The sequence below is a fragment of the Heliangelus exortis genome, chromosome 8 (assembly GCF_036169615.1).
Source record: "Heliangelus exortis chromosome 8, bHelExo1.hap1, whole genome shotgun sequence".
Lineage (NCBI taxonomy): Eukaryota > Metazoa > Chordata > Aves > Apodiformes > Trochilidae > Heliangelus > Heliangelus exortis.
This window is the reverse complement of record NC_092429.1, coordinates 14888838-14904796: the sequence shown is the minus strand read 5'-3', so window position 1 is coordinate 14904796 and position 15959 is coordinate 14888838. Positions and strand designations below refer to the sequence as shown.

Below are 15959 nucleotides of genomic sequence, written 5' to 3'. Positions count from 1 at the left end.
CTAATCATTCTCATCTTCTGAAATCTTTATAATGCTTCCTTAGCTTACAGATATGTTGAGAGAATTCTTTTTTGTGAAGCTTTTTAGAAAAATCTCAGGACTACACTTAAAAATCCTTAAGTTTGTGTTTCATCTGTATTCCTGGAATAAGTATATTAAAGTCAAAGAAATTAGTATTTCTCCTTCTTATTGAATGTGAAGTTTAAAAAGAACTGTAGGAAGTTGAAAATAGAAAACTTTTTTGACTTGAGGATTGCAACTCTTCGCTTGGGAATAATGTGATTTTAAGTTGTGAATCTGTGTTCATATATGTTGGTGGAGCAGGCCCAGCTGTGGCAGTGCAGACAGGTCAAGGAAGCAGCATATTGAAAGAAAATTCCACTTCTGAAAGGCAAGAACAAAGCTTGTTTGAAATGGTGGGACTGCTATGTCAGCAGAAAAGCATCTTCTGTTGACATAAGCTGTGACTCTGCCAGCAGGCAGTCTCAGCACGGTTGTGCCACTGTAGTTGTTGTGACAAAGGCTCCATGAGGGAATTTAAATTTTTACTCTAGTTGCATTATGGTTAAGTAAGAGTTTATTTTTATTTCTTCTCCTCTTGGCTCGCCCCATGCTCAGTTAAATTATTTTAAGGTCTATGACTGTCATTCTATAAATCAGTACCTGAAATTGCAACAGAAATGGGACTGGATTGCTGCTTCCTTGTGTTCAGGGTGGAACCTCAGCTGGGGGCAGGCAGAGCTCTCTCGTGTTTCTCTATCCATGTTTCTCTAACAGTGGGGAGCTGTCAGCTTCTGGTTTGTGGAGCTTCAAGTGCCACTGTCAGCTCAGAATAACTTCCCATCCTGTGCCACCTTATTCTGCATGGTTTTATGCTGTATGGTCCTGTATGGAAAATCCGCTTCCATCACTCTGGGCAGACTGGAGGAGTGGGATTTGTGTAGTCTGCTAATAGTCTACATCAGTGTTGTGTTATCCAAAACTTTACTTTAGCCCTTCCTTCTCTGCAAGCACTGGATAATGGAGAGGCTGTAAACATACACTGTTGAATCAGATGTTGGTTTTAGGCTTAGCAAAACCTTTTGAAAAAAAATATTTTTTGTAGTTACAATTTTGTATTATTGAGGAAGCATAGTGGTGTTTCAGAGAATGTCTAAGCAGGATTATTATGGGTTATAAAGTGTTAGTCTTCTAGTTTTAAGATAAGTATGTTACAGAAGGATTTTAGTATTTCCTGCAATTGTTTATGCAGCAGGAGTTTGTGGTTTAGTTTTGGCGGGTTTCTGTGTTTCACAGCCACTGACCCTTTTAGCTTGAAGGTCCTTTGCAGAATGTTTTAAATTTTTGGGGCTTTCTTTCTTTCTTTCTCCAGATATAAAAATTAGCTCTGTAGTACAGATTTCTGCTTCCTCACAGGAGTTTTGCTGAACTTCAGAAAGCAACTGGGTAAATTCACTGGTGCATGGGTGTCATGGATCACTGCCCCACAACGTGACACTGGGTACCCGTTATCATCAGTGGTTATAGTTCTTGGAGAATTTTGTGATAACCTCAGTTTTCCACCTCCTCCAAAACCAGCTTGTAAGAATTGCTTTCAGGGTGAGTTGGTGGTATGTCATAATTACTTGAAGTAACCTGAAGCATAATCTCCCCTCATGTCCTCCCTTCCTGACACTTTAACACAGCGACTGTTACACTGCTTGATAGTCTTCTCATTAACTGCACTTACTTTATAAGGAACACTGTGAAGAAGAGTTTGAAAAATGGGTGTTACACAAACCTCTTCTTCCTTTAAAACCTTGGTTTGGAAAAAATCTGTGTTTGAGTGGGTTATAATAGTTTTCCATTTGGTGGGGCTCGCCTCTGTCACCTGTTGTGCAATAGTTACTTGGTGGTGGGTGTCTCTCTCCTTGGCTTTAAGTGTTCCAAGGTTTAACTGGTGCCTCTTGGATGATTTTTACAGTCTACATTCTTTTATAAAGAAGTCTTTTCTTTCTTCTGGATAAATTAGTGTCCTGAATGTCTTTAGTTCTTTGTTTGGGATGCCTTCAAAGTGACTTCATATGGTAAGAGTATTGGTTTTTCCACTAAGGAAACAAAAGATGCAACTGCCAAATTATACAGTCTGGTTTGGGAAATACACCTTATTTTCCTGAAAATTGCCTTATTAGGCTTTGTGTAACAAAACAAAAAACAACAGAAACCAACCACCAAAAAAAACGTCCATCACACCCTTGATATTTGTTAAAAGTAAGTTAATGATCAGAATTGGGTTTTTTGTAAAAAAAAAAACCAAAAACAAACCAGAACAACTTAATAAGGTTAAACTATACAAGTGGAGTTACTCAGTTCAGTAATGTCTTGCATGAATCTAGTTAGATAGTTGCCTGTCTTTAATCATACGTTTAGTTTAATGGAATTAAATATAATGGCTTCTTAAACTTTAATGCTAGGTCCTTTAAGTAGTTGTTTTCTTTTTTACCTGTTAATATATATAGAATGGCATGTGAATATGATTTGAAAATATCCATAAGCACTAACAGAATATTTAGATGCCTGCAAAATTTTGTCTGGTTTTGAAAGCTTTGCAAAACCCACTGCTTTCAGAGGACCCCATCCTTCAAGAAGCTGGAGTACAGAGTAGAACCAGACTGTATCTTTTACCTTTCCTGTTGTCATTCCTTACAGGGATGCCTATAGAGTCAGCTGTAGCATTGGGGTTTTTTGTATCAGTAGTACTGGTGCAGATCATGCTTCAATTGCTCAGAAATCCAGAAATACCAAAAGCATTTTTGTACCAGCTCCAACATCAAGGGGCTTGTTACTCTCTGTGGTGACATTGGCTGATGCAGATGAGAATACTGGCATGTGTGCCCCTTAATTCTTGTGAATTCCAAAGGGGAGAAAATATGCTAAACAAGTATGAGAGATTCTTCTCTACTAAATGCCAGTGCTTTATGGTGTGAACACTTACTTCTCTTTAGCTGATCCAGTTCAGTTGCTTCCCAGAAGTCTGGATGATGTTAGTAATTTTGGAGCACTTCCCTGTCTCAAGATCAGTGGGCAGAAATGAGAGTTATTTCCTTGGATGACTGAGTTCAGTGCTCAAAGAGAATTTTCTTTTGTAGTCTATTGTTTTTCAATAACCAAGGGTTAGATCACATTAGTAGGTTGCAGCAGTCACAGTAATAGATTAAAGAAGATGAAGTAAGTTTTTTGCTTTAGTCTCTGCGAATACGCCAACAGACTTCTAGAAAATTGTCTTGGAATTCAAAGAATATTATAAATGTAATGAAACCAGACTGTTTTAAGTGTAGTATTCGTGTTGGATTATTTATTTCACTGTCAATAAAAATCTTAGGTACCTGTTTTGGCAGTGATTTTAAGATTATCAGAAACTGTTACATTTAAATATGCTACAGATAGCCTCAGATATTGATAGTGTTATTTTTCTCCTTATTTTTTCATACCCTCTTCCTAGGATGCTTAATTCTGCATTAGCATTTGTGAAAAATTTCATGTGAAACCAACAGAGTTTATATAGAGACTTTGCTTTCTGCTTTTCATACATAACTTAGTTACTTTTTTTAAAAAAAAGCACTGCTACTAGTGTGATGCGTGGATCCAGTTTCTTTTTATCATCGTATTAGGACGGGCCTCATTTAAAAAAATACTACTTCATCTAGCAAAACAAGTGTACAGGAATTGACACATTTCAAGCATTATTTCCTCCTCTCCATTTTCTGCAAATGTTGAAAAGTGTGAGTTGATTTATTTAAGATTCTCTGGTCTTCCTTAAGAAGCAACTTCTCTTCACGTTTGTGTAGTACATGGTATATGTGAGACAGGAATTAAGGATACAAATCCCTGGCTGAACTGCTGGCCTTGGCATGAGTTGGAACAGACCCCAGGCTGGCTTTAACCTCTGCCAGCAGAAGATTGACAGTAGAATTCATTACTTCTCTCTAGCTCACAGCAGCTGGCACAAAAGCAGCTCTGCCAGCTTTACAAAAGCAGGGAGCAAGCTTACAATAGTCATTCTTCCCTTCACAACTGCAGTCAGGCTCTGGCAAAGCTGAGCTGTTGAAGGGGAAATAGAATTTGGTCTGCAGTCTGTTTCTTAAACACAACACTCCTGTGTATTAATCCTTGCTGCTGTTTTTTCCCAGAGTGTTGCGTTTTGTTTTGTGCTGATTTTTTCTTAAAACTTCAGCTTTCCAGGCTGAACACTTTGTTACGTTTTCTTGTAGGTCATTTCAGACTTTCAGGTTTTGCTATTGTAGCCGTTTCAGTGTAATTTTTCGCTTGCTCCTGCTTTATCTGAACATCAGTCTCTCTGCTGACAAAAGTGATGCAAAGCAGCAGATACCAGGACACACAGCTTTTGCTGTAAAAATAGTCACTTTTCCTTCTTATTGACACATTTTTTTTAATTGAGATCCTGTATTAGACACATAGATGAAAAGCAGAAAACTAGAAAGAAATATATATGGTGCTAGTCTGTAGCATGCATAGCTATATGTTGATGATGTCTGACTAGAACTGCTTGACCTTTTAGAAGTTTTTTGGAATGATTCCCCCAAAAAAACAGGATTTGTTCATCTTACTATCTTGAGCAATCATTCATTTTTTTTCTTGAAGGAATTCCTTTATGAACCAGTCGGCGCCTGTTTTTTAAAGTAACAATCCAGCATTTTGTAACCCATGCTGAATTCTTTTGGATGAACTGTTTTGTAATTAATGACATGGCATTAGAGTTTCTGCAGTGTCCCAGCTAGAGAGTTGCTGACTGAGACATCTATTGCACAAAGATTTGTTTGAAATTGTAGCCTCTGCTCCAAAATCCTGCAGGCTCTGTTGGAGCAAGTTAGATCCAGACCACTTAGGGAGGAGGAATATGTGAGTAAGTAAAGAGGTGGAGGATGAGATAACAGTGAAAGTGCCTTCAGCCAGTGTTTTGTCTTGTCTAGTAATCCAGTGGTGTTCCAGAAGCACCACAGGCAGAGGTGAAGACCTTCCAAGATCCTTCATGCTTGCAAAGCAGGTAGGCAGACCCCAAATTCTAAAATATAAAGAAAACTGTACGGATCTGCAGCTTTCTGAATCTAAAGATGGGCTTGAAGCATGCAAGCAGAATACCCAGCCTATGCACAGGCAGATTTTTCTCCACTCTCTGAGGAAGTGTGCATTTAGGAAAGGCTGTTTCAAGAACACATCTTGCAGCTTGCCCACCAGCTCTCCTAGGGAGCACAGGAGCTTGCCTGTATGTATATGTATATTACTATGTAATGTCTGCATAGTATGGGAAATACTGTGCCTTCGTGGAAGTTCATGTACTGTGTAACATGGGCATATAAGGCTCACTTGAAGGCAAGACTGGCCAGGAAGCCTAAGAAAGATTGCAGTTAGAAAAACTGTTAAATCATCTGTTGTCCCTTGGCTGGGGAAGGAGCTGGTAAAAATGTTAAGACAAAGCAGTGTTCAAACCATCTGTCCTATTCCAGTCTGGTGTAAGTATTGTGAGATGTATTGAGGGATTTAATTCAACTGTATCTGAGTTGCTGTTAAGCTATTTCTCTGAAGAAAAGAGAATTTTTTTCTTGGAAGAAAAATAAATAATGAGATGTTGACTTACAGTTAGATATGTTTCTCAATTTTGTGGACCAGGCAGCATGGGGAGGCTGGAGTAAGAGGCTTCTAGGAGCCAAGATACAAACTTGTTCATGTTTGAGGGCAGTTGAAGTGATAGCCTGAACTTGGAACTTGCAGTGCTGTGAAATGTGGAAGCATAATCATCATTTTCACAGAGGCAGAGTAGAGGAGAACCTCATCATGTTCCAGTCAGGAAGGAGCAAACCTGTTATTTCCTGCTGATGCTGCCAAAGGGGAATCCCTCTGTTTTTTCTCTTTCTTGATGGAAATGAGCTAGGACTGATTGTTTCAATCTTGCCAAGGAGGAAATTGACCTTCCTGCTTGTTTGCCAAGAAAATAATTTGTTTTCTTTATTTCATAACTTTTCCTTTTCATTGTAAAGCATTAGTAACCCCTTAAGGTAAGGTTTATGGTGCTGGGCTTCCAATGCAAGTAAGTATAAGTTTATGGATTTGTTTCCAAAATGTAGTACAGAGTGTTAGAGATATTCAGGCTGTCTCAATATAAGCTAAATTTTGAGGTTGATCTGAAATTACAAAAGTATCAATTCTTCCTGATCTTGGAGTGAAGGTTCCCAAGTGTAATAACAAAAGTATTGCCAATTTACAAGGCTTGGCTTCTCATTGGTTTTATATTTGTTTATTTTATCAATGCACTGCTTATTTATGTTAATTTAAGTTGTCAAATGAGATTTGATCTGTTAGTTTCTGAACTTGATGTATGAAAAGGTTTTCATTGCATCCCTCAGTAATTCAGTGGTATATTCCCACCTCTGAAACAATTTACAGTAATGTTTCATGAGGCTGTGTAACAGAAACACTGTAATTAAGGTATATTTATTACATTTGTTGTTATTCTCCATGATCCTGCCCCCTCTCTGGAACTGTTCAAGGCCAGGTTGGACAGAACTTCAAGCAGCCTTGTTTAGTGGGGGGTGTCCCTGCCCATGGCAGGGTGGTCAGAACCAGATGATCCCTTCCATGATGGTCCCTTCCAGTCCAAACCATTCTATGATTCTTTCTTGTAAATGGTAAAAGTTACATATATTGACTTCTCTGCATATTTGGGGAACCACCCAAATCTTTCACATATGCTAAAGCTGACGCTAATATCTTTTCAGGTTTTGAAACTTCAGGCATTCATCTTTAGTAGTGAACCCACTGTCTTTTTAATAAGTTTTCTCTTCTGAAATGTTATATTCCCTTTAGGCTTTCTGGTTTCGTTATCTCATTAGACTGTTTTGTTTCTTTATCCCAGTCCTATGATTGTGGTATATCCTTTTTCAGTATGTCTGTACCACTTAAAGATCTGTAAATCTTGACCTTTTGAGCAGTTTGTAAAGCTGCCTGGCTTTGCCAAGTAAGCAGATTCCTGTATGTGTAAAGTACTATTGCTGTGATGCACTTTTGAATTATAGCATCTTTATTTGCTGCTGTGTTTTGTTACTTCTTTTCATTATGTCTTAGGAGATGGGGAAAATATTTGCTTTCTTGAAATTCAGTATCACTTTACTTCAGTATTCTACTGAATCCAAGAAAGTGACATTTACTAGTTTCACATTTTCCTTCTGTTTTCTTCATACTTTGTCTCATAACTAAAAGATGCAGAATGGTTTGTACTTCACTTAGTCTTATTGCCATTATTGTGCATCCTGAATCCTTTTAGCAAGTCACTCGTAATGTTCAGTCAACTAAATTGTTGTAACTGGTGTTTTATCTGCTGCATGTGTTTTGCCATTAGTTGATGCATTTTTCCATGGTTGTCATTAAACAACTTTTGCTGTGTTTTTCTCTTAATGCAATTTTCTCACTCCCAAGTGAGAAAACTCCCAAGTTTTAACAAGGAAAGCCTTTGTGCTTCTATGGTGACATACTGGTAGGCTTATATTGCTTATCTTTTCTTTCCATTAGCCATTTGATATATTTTCTAGGGTAAAAATGGGAAAAAAAAAAAAAAAACCAACCACAAAAAAAACATTAAACCTTTATGGACATCTGCCACTGTGCCAGATAATTTAGGTGGTAATTTGCATTCCTGTTCTCTTCACCTGGATGTTTAACTCCTTGAAACATGTTTGTAAAAAGAGGTTTTGTGGTTCCGTTTGTTTTGGGTTTTCTCATTTTACATTTTAGTTTTCAGCAATTCTTGGAGCTTGCAAGTGGAGGGCCTCTTATGGCCTGTAATTGAGAGAAGACCACAGATTATTACAAAATGTCTTAATACAATCATTATTTGAGGATGGTCTATGGCCGAAATATGGCAAAGAAGAGGAAGAACAGCTTGGGTTTCTTGTTATTTGCACTGCCTTTCAGTATTCTCTGTATGTAGTTATAGTTAGGAAACAGCAACAGTGTCTGAGTCTCTTTCATGGTATGCTGCCCTGTTTTCTTTCTGTGCTTTTGTTGGTTTGTTCCTAGCTGGACTTGTGGTCCAAAAGTTCATAAGAGAAGGCTTCTTGTGCTAATTTTCCTATTTTTGAGAAAGAAAGAAAGAAAAAAAAAAAAAAGTAGAATTGTTACTTGAGATGTGGGTCTGACTTGAGAAGTGGTTGGCCAGGCATGTGGTCTGTATTGGCACAGGTTGAGCTATGCATGGATCAGCAGTATGAAAGAAAGGTTGGTGAACATTTCTGGACATCCTAGAGAAGGAGAAATAACATAGACCAAGAGCAGAGGGAGGAGCTGGAAGATTTAAAAATATTTTTGTAAACTGTAGTATAATTTTCTTTTCCATATTAAAATATTAACTTGAGCTCTTGGTCCCTGTCCTCGTTCCTTAAAAGAGTGTTGAATCAGAGTCATCTTACTCTGGTCAGCTGCTAATAAGTAGTTACAAGGGAAGTGTTATAACAAATAATTTCCATTTTTTGTTTCTAAGGTCTCTGCTTGTGGGTCATTGAATTTTCTAATTTTTTTCACACATACAGACTAACAGAATTCACTGTGAGACATTTCTAGACTGTGGGACATTTCAGAATTCTAGTGACAAAGTTAAATATATAAATTAAACCTTATTTCAATACATTGTGTTTACTTTCTGTCATATAACTTTCTTTTCATACCTAGTTCGAGGGTGCATTTCACTACTTCCATGTTCACCAAATCATAACCACACGAAGAGGTTATTCACCACTTAGGAATGAAAGTCCATCTGTTAGTTATTATCTGTGCTGTGCTGCACTTCAGAATGAGTGCTTGGGATAGATTGTAAATGCTGCTGTACCCTGTCTTTCCTCTCTTCTAGGCAAATGGAGATACCTTGGTAACTACCGTCTTTGGGAGGAAAAAAATCTGTGTTCTTCCTATAGGTTAGCAGAAGTTTGTGGATTTTTAGGATCAGGACCAAAATAGATAGCATTATTTATTGTATCTGAATTATGCCAAGTAAATACCTTGATGTTTCCACTCAGTTCTAGGGAGAAAAATCATCTTTCTTTAAAATATGCACAAGGGTTTTAGTTAGTCTCACAGGAAAATTACAAACGTTGTTATACAAATACCTGTTTTAGTCATATTTACAGTTATTTAGGTGGTTAAAACTTGTATGTTCTCTTTTCTGTGTCTAGAAGAGTCAACTAAAGAAATAACATGGTTACAATTTATCTTTAATTCCAGATGGCAATTTTTTCTTTATTATTATTAAAATAAAAGTTCCTGTAGATGACATTCAGGAAAACCTGATCAGCAGGGAATTTCCTGCTGTCTGAATTCATGGAGACAAGTTACGCCACTGCAGTGATAGCCACGGGCTCCATGTGAGGGGAGCTTGTTGTGATGCAGTGACCTAATGCAGCATTCCTGTCTGTGGGATACAGATTAGGAGACTGAATTGTTGAATTCCTGGAAGGTGGTGGAATAACTACAGATAATGAAACTCTCCTTTATAGAAACTCGTAGATGCTATCAGAAGTGCAGAACCACGTTAATTCCAGTGTTTTATGGAAGGTAACAAAGCCATTCGTAGAGCAAATGTAATAGATTGTATGGGGACTGATGTGGGATTGCTGAATCTCATTAAATTTTCTCAATTGTCACAATTTTTGTAGGCTTTTAAACTGCCTGCTGGCAGGGAAATTTTATTTAATTTTTGTCCTTTAAAAAGCAGCTATTGTTATTTCATTCCAGCTAAAATCAAAAGCTATTGTCTGCCAAGATTGCCTCTTTGTGGTCCTTATAAATAGAGTCATCTTATGAGAAGAAATCCAAGCCTATTTCTTGTTTCATGACATGGGCTTGGGGCGAGAAAATAATCAGGAAAGTGTTTTATTAGATGGTGTGTGTTGAACAAGGAGGTGGAGGGAGTGTATGGAAGGGAGAGAGAAAATATGTGGGAAGTACGAGGGAGGAAAGAAGACTGAGAGGGAAGGGTGGAAAGAAGTCTGAGTACAGGAGACTTCAGTGTGTAGACAGTGTGTATGAACTGGGCTGTGGGAGAAAAAAGGAAGCACAGGCAGGGTTTAAAAGGCAGATGTGGAAATGAGATGTTCAGGCAGTGGTTCTCCCAGAGTGGTCACTTTGTTTGGAGTCAGAGTCAGCTTTAAATCCATCTGCCAGGAAGAACTGAAGGAACTTGTTCAGGATGACAGCCTTAGTTGAGTTGGTTCCTGCAACTTGCCCTGGAGCATGGAGGGGGGGAGTCCATGTGAGAGGGCAGACTTAGAGTGGACATCACTCATTTTACCAGGTTGTCACTTGAAGTGCACAGTGAAGGAAGGGCCTGAAGAGGACTGCAGCTTGTTATGGGTACTTACTGAGCAGGCTACCCAGTCCCAGTGATACAGGACAAGTAGGTTAAAATAGTGATAAAATAATATCTGGTGATACTTGACTGCCAGCTTCTCCCTCCTTTATCCTTATACCTGTGGTGAAACCACTTCCCCGCAAATACATGGTAGGACTTGTTTCCTGGTGTAACCTAACATCCTCAGCTCATCCTTATGAATAATTAGTACAGACAAGACTTGTAAAATGACATTTAATTTCATTTTTCTCCAACCAAGTCTAGTCTTTTCTTATGTGAAGACTGAAATTGTGTGTGGATATAGGCTTCTGTAAAAGGCTTACAGAGCAATCTTCTTTTGCTCATGGGTCTGTTCACCCTCTGATGGATGATGTTGTTCTAGTTCTGGGATAAAATTGGGAAGGCTTTCATCATGACAAAGGCTTTTTGGAAAGAACCTGGAAAATCATTCTGGCTCAGGAACCAGTGTTTAACTTTGGAATTGAGTAACAAGTATTAATTTTCTTTTGAGATCTTTTAAGCATGCACAGTCAAGGAAGAGGTTGACAGGTGGATTAGCAGAAAACCTCAGCTTACACTTGTGTATAAAGTAGGGAATGTGGTAGACTGAGGTCTTTTGGATAGCATAGACAATAACAGTAAAGTTTAAGAAAGAGAAGCAGTAAGATCCTTTGTCATATTCTCCCTGAAGTTTGCAGCCCACATTATGCACTAAAAAATTAGGTGTTTTATCCATCATTGTCAATAAAATTCACTTATAAAACCAAAAAGATATAGCTCTGACTCAGTGATCTAACACTTCAGTAATTTACTATCATAAAATAGTTTTAAGTAAAAGTGTTTTATCTTATGCCAAGCTAAAGATGTTTTGTCTAAAACATGAGATAATGGAAAGTGTATTGTAGCATGTGAATTACTTTAGCCTCTTGGTGGTAAATGTTTGCTTAACCAGAAAAGAATGTGTTGAGATCCTTGCCAAAGGAAAGGTATTGCCATACTTTGCATTTGGAGTACTGTAAATAAAGCAGTAAATATGTTTCTGTTCATGTGTGTTAATCCACAAGATATGAATGCTTTCATTCAATTAGAAATATAACATACTGTTATCCCCTTTAAAGGCTTTCAGTAAGAAGAGGTCATAATTACTTCGGTTTGAGAGAAACATGAAACCAAATATTTTCGTGATGAAAGAAGTTAAATATGAGAGAGAAATCATTTTTGCTCAAACTAAGTTTCCCTTAAATCCCACTAAGTCAAATCTTGTTTTACCTTCAATATTCTTTTTGTGTGATGACTCCTCTGATGTACTGTTCCTAATCATACATTACTGTAACTCATAAAGTAAATTGTTTCCTTCACCCATTCAGTCATGGTTTTGGCAAAAAAAACCCCACAACTGCATAATAAGTTAATAACCAGAGAAGGTAGAGCAGCCACGGGAGTGTTCCACTATCCGGTGTGTTTTGGTTTTGCCTTTAACTGATAAAAGGTTTTGCCTTTAACTGATAAAATAGCTTAGTAGTAATTTAATAATGCTAAGTAGAGAAATAATTGCATAACTCAGATTGCAGTGTAGTAATGTTGGAGCATATGTTGGATGCCACAGTTACAGCAAGTGAAAGCAACGTGGTTTCTCTTACAGATGGCTTAAATCTATCCCTTCCTTTCCCTCAAATCACATGTCCAGGTTTCCAGTTAGAGAGCTGGGAGAGAATCTTACAGTTCTAAGAAATAACTCTGAAGAAGATGCTTGGTTGACTTTGTAGTACTGTGGCATCATTTGTTACATACCTGGCTTCACCCTCCAGGCTTCTGGGAAAGGGCTGCACGTCCAAGTCATGCACCTCTTGTGGCACACAGAGATGTGGGGACTTCTACAGGGCATTTCTTACAGATGGTGATGTAAGCAGAGATTTGTTTAGGCATAAATGGGGATATTGTGCCATCTTTTAGAAATTATTTTCCCAGTGTTCTGTGTATCAGCGCCCTTACTGCTACAAAAATCAGAGGTCTAAGTGCTTTTGGTATACCTTTGCTTTAGTAGTTGTTCAGATACACTTTGTATCTCACCTTCCCTCTACTTCACTGATGTTTTATAAGCAAATGTGCTAAATAAGGTATACTGCTAACCACGTAAATTAAACCTGTAGTGTTAAAGCTTATATGTGGTATATTAAGTGTTAAATTTAATGTAAAATATTATTTTTATAAATATATCCATTTTTATAACACTGTGTCTAAACCAAATTTTGGTAAAGATATTCATAAGGAGTTCATCAGACATTTAACCCCTTGAAGAAATTTGATTCTTTTCTTGTTCTTATGGTTAGAGGTAAGGAGAGTTTTAAAAAATCATGTAGTTGGATAACGAGACTTGATACGTAAAATAATTCATCTGAAAATCCTGTGAACTACCACGAGTTTTGCCTCTCCAGAAAGTGTAAATTATGTCCATGGTAGTATTAAAATTCAAAATAAAACTTCCCTGTTATTTTTAAGGTACAGTGAACTTGATGCCAGTAGAAGCCTCCTGGACAATTTGAAAGGCAAAATAATAATTGAGTATCCAACATTATTTGTGGTCTTGAAAACACTGAAGAATGACATGGTGGTTCTTAGCCAAGGTAAGCATAGATTTATTTCCTGTTATGCTATAGTTAAATATTTTAGTTAAATGAAAAATAATTAAGGATACACCTATTATTAATGCCAGGAATGTGCAGTATGTCTTGGATTTCCCTCTGAATCTAAAATACTTCTTTAAGAAGCTGCTATGAATCCTGTCTTAAACTGCTGGCTTACATCCATGTACTTGCATGTGTGTTTCCTAACTTTGTTTACTGGTGCTTGATTCTTTTTTTTTTTTTAATATATTTTTAGCCACTAAGGTAAAACAACTCTTCAGATTTTTGCTAAAGTTTGACAGCATTTGTTAAGTTAAGCTGTCTGGAGAAGATGAGTTTTAAGTAAGCCTGCTAATCATGCAAAGGAATCATTCACCATTATTTCCTAGCATAACTGCTAACATTGGACAGATTTCTGAATTACAGCATGGTTATTAGAAATCATTATGGTAAAGCACCTTTCTGAGTAGGCTAAAAGCACAAGGTTACCTTTTGAAAAGTACTTAGTTGAGGGAAAACTTTAATCTTGGAGTAAACTAGCAGGAATTTTTATTTTAATTTTGAAGTTAATTTCCATCTTTCTTCTCAGTATTCAGGCTCCATGTCCCAGCTTCACTTTCTGTAGCTGCTGGTACAGGGAATCAGGTTCCTTGTGTCTCAGTCCCCGAGCTACTCACCGTTATCCAAACTTCTCAGTCTGTAATTTTACAGATCTCTTGAGTTAAAGCTTTGAAATTTGTAATTACTGATTCCCTCTGGCAACTCCATCAGCCTCTATAGCTATGTAGCTGAACTGAATAAATACGAGACTGAGAAAGTTGCACTAGTGATAAAAAAATTCCATGGATCGTGGCTGTTGTGGTTAGGTAACACTAAGTGATCCATTGGAGCTCTCCAAGAAATGGCAGGGAACCTTTTTTGCACTACAGTACCTGAGAGCATCACATCATGCCTGGGGATGAAGTAGGAGTAGCTCTTCTCTGAGCTACTAGGTCCACTGGTACTCACCCTGGGAGTGCACATTCATATACTGGAGTACAAGGAAATTAAGTATTTTCAGTTTATCTATTATTTCTTTATCTAGGTCCCTTGCTTTTTCCATAGTCAACCCTGTGATTCAGATGTCAAGGGGGAATTACAGTTGATTGACTCATAAACTTAATATGTGAATATAGTGGTTATCATTGCCTCCTGACCTAGGAGAGAGGTTGTGCTTTTAAGGGTGTAGATTCAATACGTGTTGGTTGAACAACTGTATTTTGAGGTCATGCTGCCACATTTATCAGCAGTAGATGGTTCTGTAAAAGGCAGAGTATAAGAGCAGGGAGAGCCACTAATAGCTGGGGAAGCACCAAGAGCTCTGTCAGAGGGCAGTGCAAGTGCATGGCTTCAGGACAGGGACCTTCCTCTGCTGCTGGGATCATTCAGTCAGTAGTCATCCCCAAAGCTGGTAGTCAGGGAACTGTGGCAACTATTGCAGTTTTTGAGAACCATTAGTATTCTTAATTTGTTTTGATTGTTTGTTTGTTTCTGTTGGGGGGTTTTGGTGTTTTGTCTAAACTTTCCATAGGTGCCATATAAATCAATTACACAGCTCCCTGTTGAGGTGTCTTGGGTATAACATAGAAAAAGATTATAGATAATGTCAAAAATAAGATGATTTTCACAACTTTTATCATAATTTTGTACATCTTCTTAGTTAACATATTAACACAACTTCCACCTTGAGTTTGGTTAAGGACCATGTGTTGCTAGAGATTTCTCTCTTAAAGAGTGGAAGTGCTACAGGAAGGCTTTTTTGTTGCTGTTACTCCATTGAAAGACAAAGCATCACTTTTGAAGGGTGATAACAGTCCTGCTCTTCTGTGGCATCTGTAAAGAATAAAGGAGAAAAACCCCTGTATTTATTTTGCTTTACTGGTTTTATTCACAGTGAATTGCTAGGAGTGGGAATCTTGGGTTCACCTTCAGACTCTCCAAAGAGAAGTCTGCTGTAATCAGGAAGGTGCTTTAGTCCACTCCCACCTCCCAGGAGCTGACCTTTCTGCCCTAGTTACTCTCCTGTGTTACTTGCAGTCCGGTTTCCTTGGCACCTATGGCTATTTGTAGCTGTCACACACTCCTCCTAAGCCATCCATCCTGCTCTTGCTTATCCTCTCTCTGCCAATGCTGCCTTTCTTTTCTGCCTTCCTTCTCTGTGTGCACCCAGAGGGATGTTTGTCTCGTAGTGCCTGTCCAGCTGACCTCCCCGTGGCATTCCAGCCGAACAGCTGCCACATGGATGAGCAGATCTGGCAGGGGGTCTGCCAGAGCACAGGGGCTTCAGCTGCCAGAGCCAGCCAGAGGCTGCTTTCAAAGCACCTGGGCTAGAACCAGAAACAAAGCTAAAATGATGTTTCTTTACTGAGCAATGCCAGATCTACCTCCTTCCCCAAGAAGAAGAGAGGCAAGTTTTCATAGCCACAGCAGCAGGCACATCCTGGGAAAAGATCACCATTCCTCCCTACCATTCACATCACTGTCCTCAAAGAGTAAGGGAGAGCTAGAGCTGGACAGCTTCAAAAAGAGATGCCAGATATTAAGAAGGACAAAGCCTATTTATCTTAGACTTGTTCTCATAAATGACTGAAGTATTTTGGCTGAAACTTTAAAATAAAAATAAGGATTGAGCAAGGAAACTGGCACTGAAATATTTAAATCCAGAATTTAAAATGTACAGACAGTTTTAAGGTGGGAAGGACTGGCCAATCTTAATTTATAGATAGTGCTATCTACACCATGCTATCTGCATTTCTTTTGGGGTGAAAAAATCCTTAATTCCTGTTAAATAGAGCTTTCTGTAACAAGCTAAACTAAAGCTAGATTTTTTCTGTTGAGATTCATTGTGAGTCAGAAGATTTCCACATTCTTTTGTGTGATATTTTGATGCTTGACTTGCTTAT

At 38.1% G+C, this 15959-nt stretch overlaps 1 protein-coding gene across 1 annotated transcript in view; it reads left to right on the top strand.

Annotated features, from left to right (window-relative positions):
- Nucleotides 1–15959, top strand: part of ZNHIT6 (zinc finger HIT-type containing 6) — a 31232-nt gene that overhangs the window by 13699 nt on the left and 1574 nt on the right. Inside the window, exon 9 of the mRNA XM_071749807.1 lies at nt 12893–13017. Coding sequence (XP_071605908.1) covers nt 12893–13017 — 125 coding nt within the window. The remainder of the gene's footprint in view (nt 1–12892; nt 13018–15959) is intronic.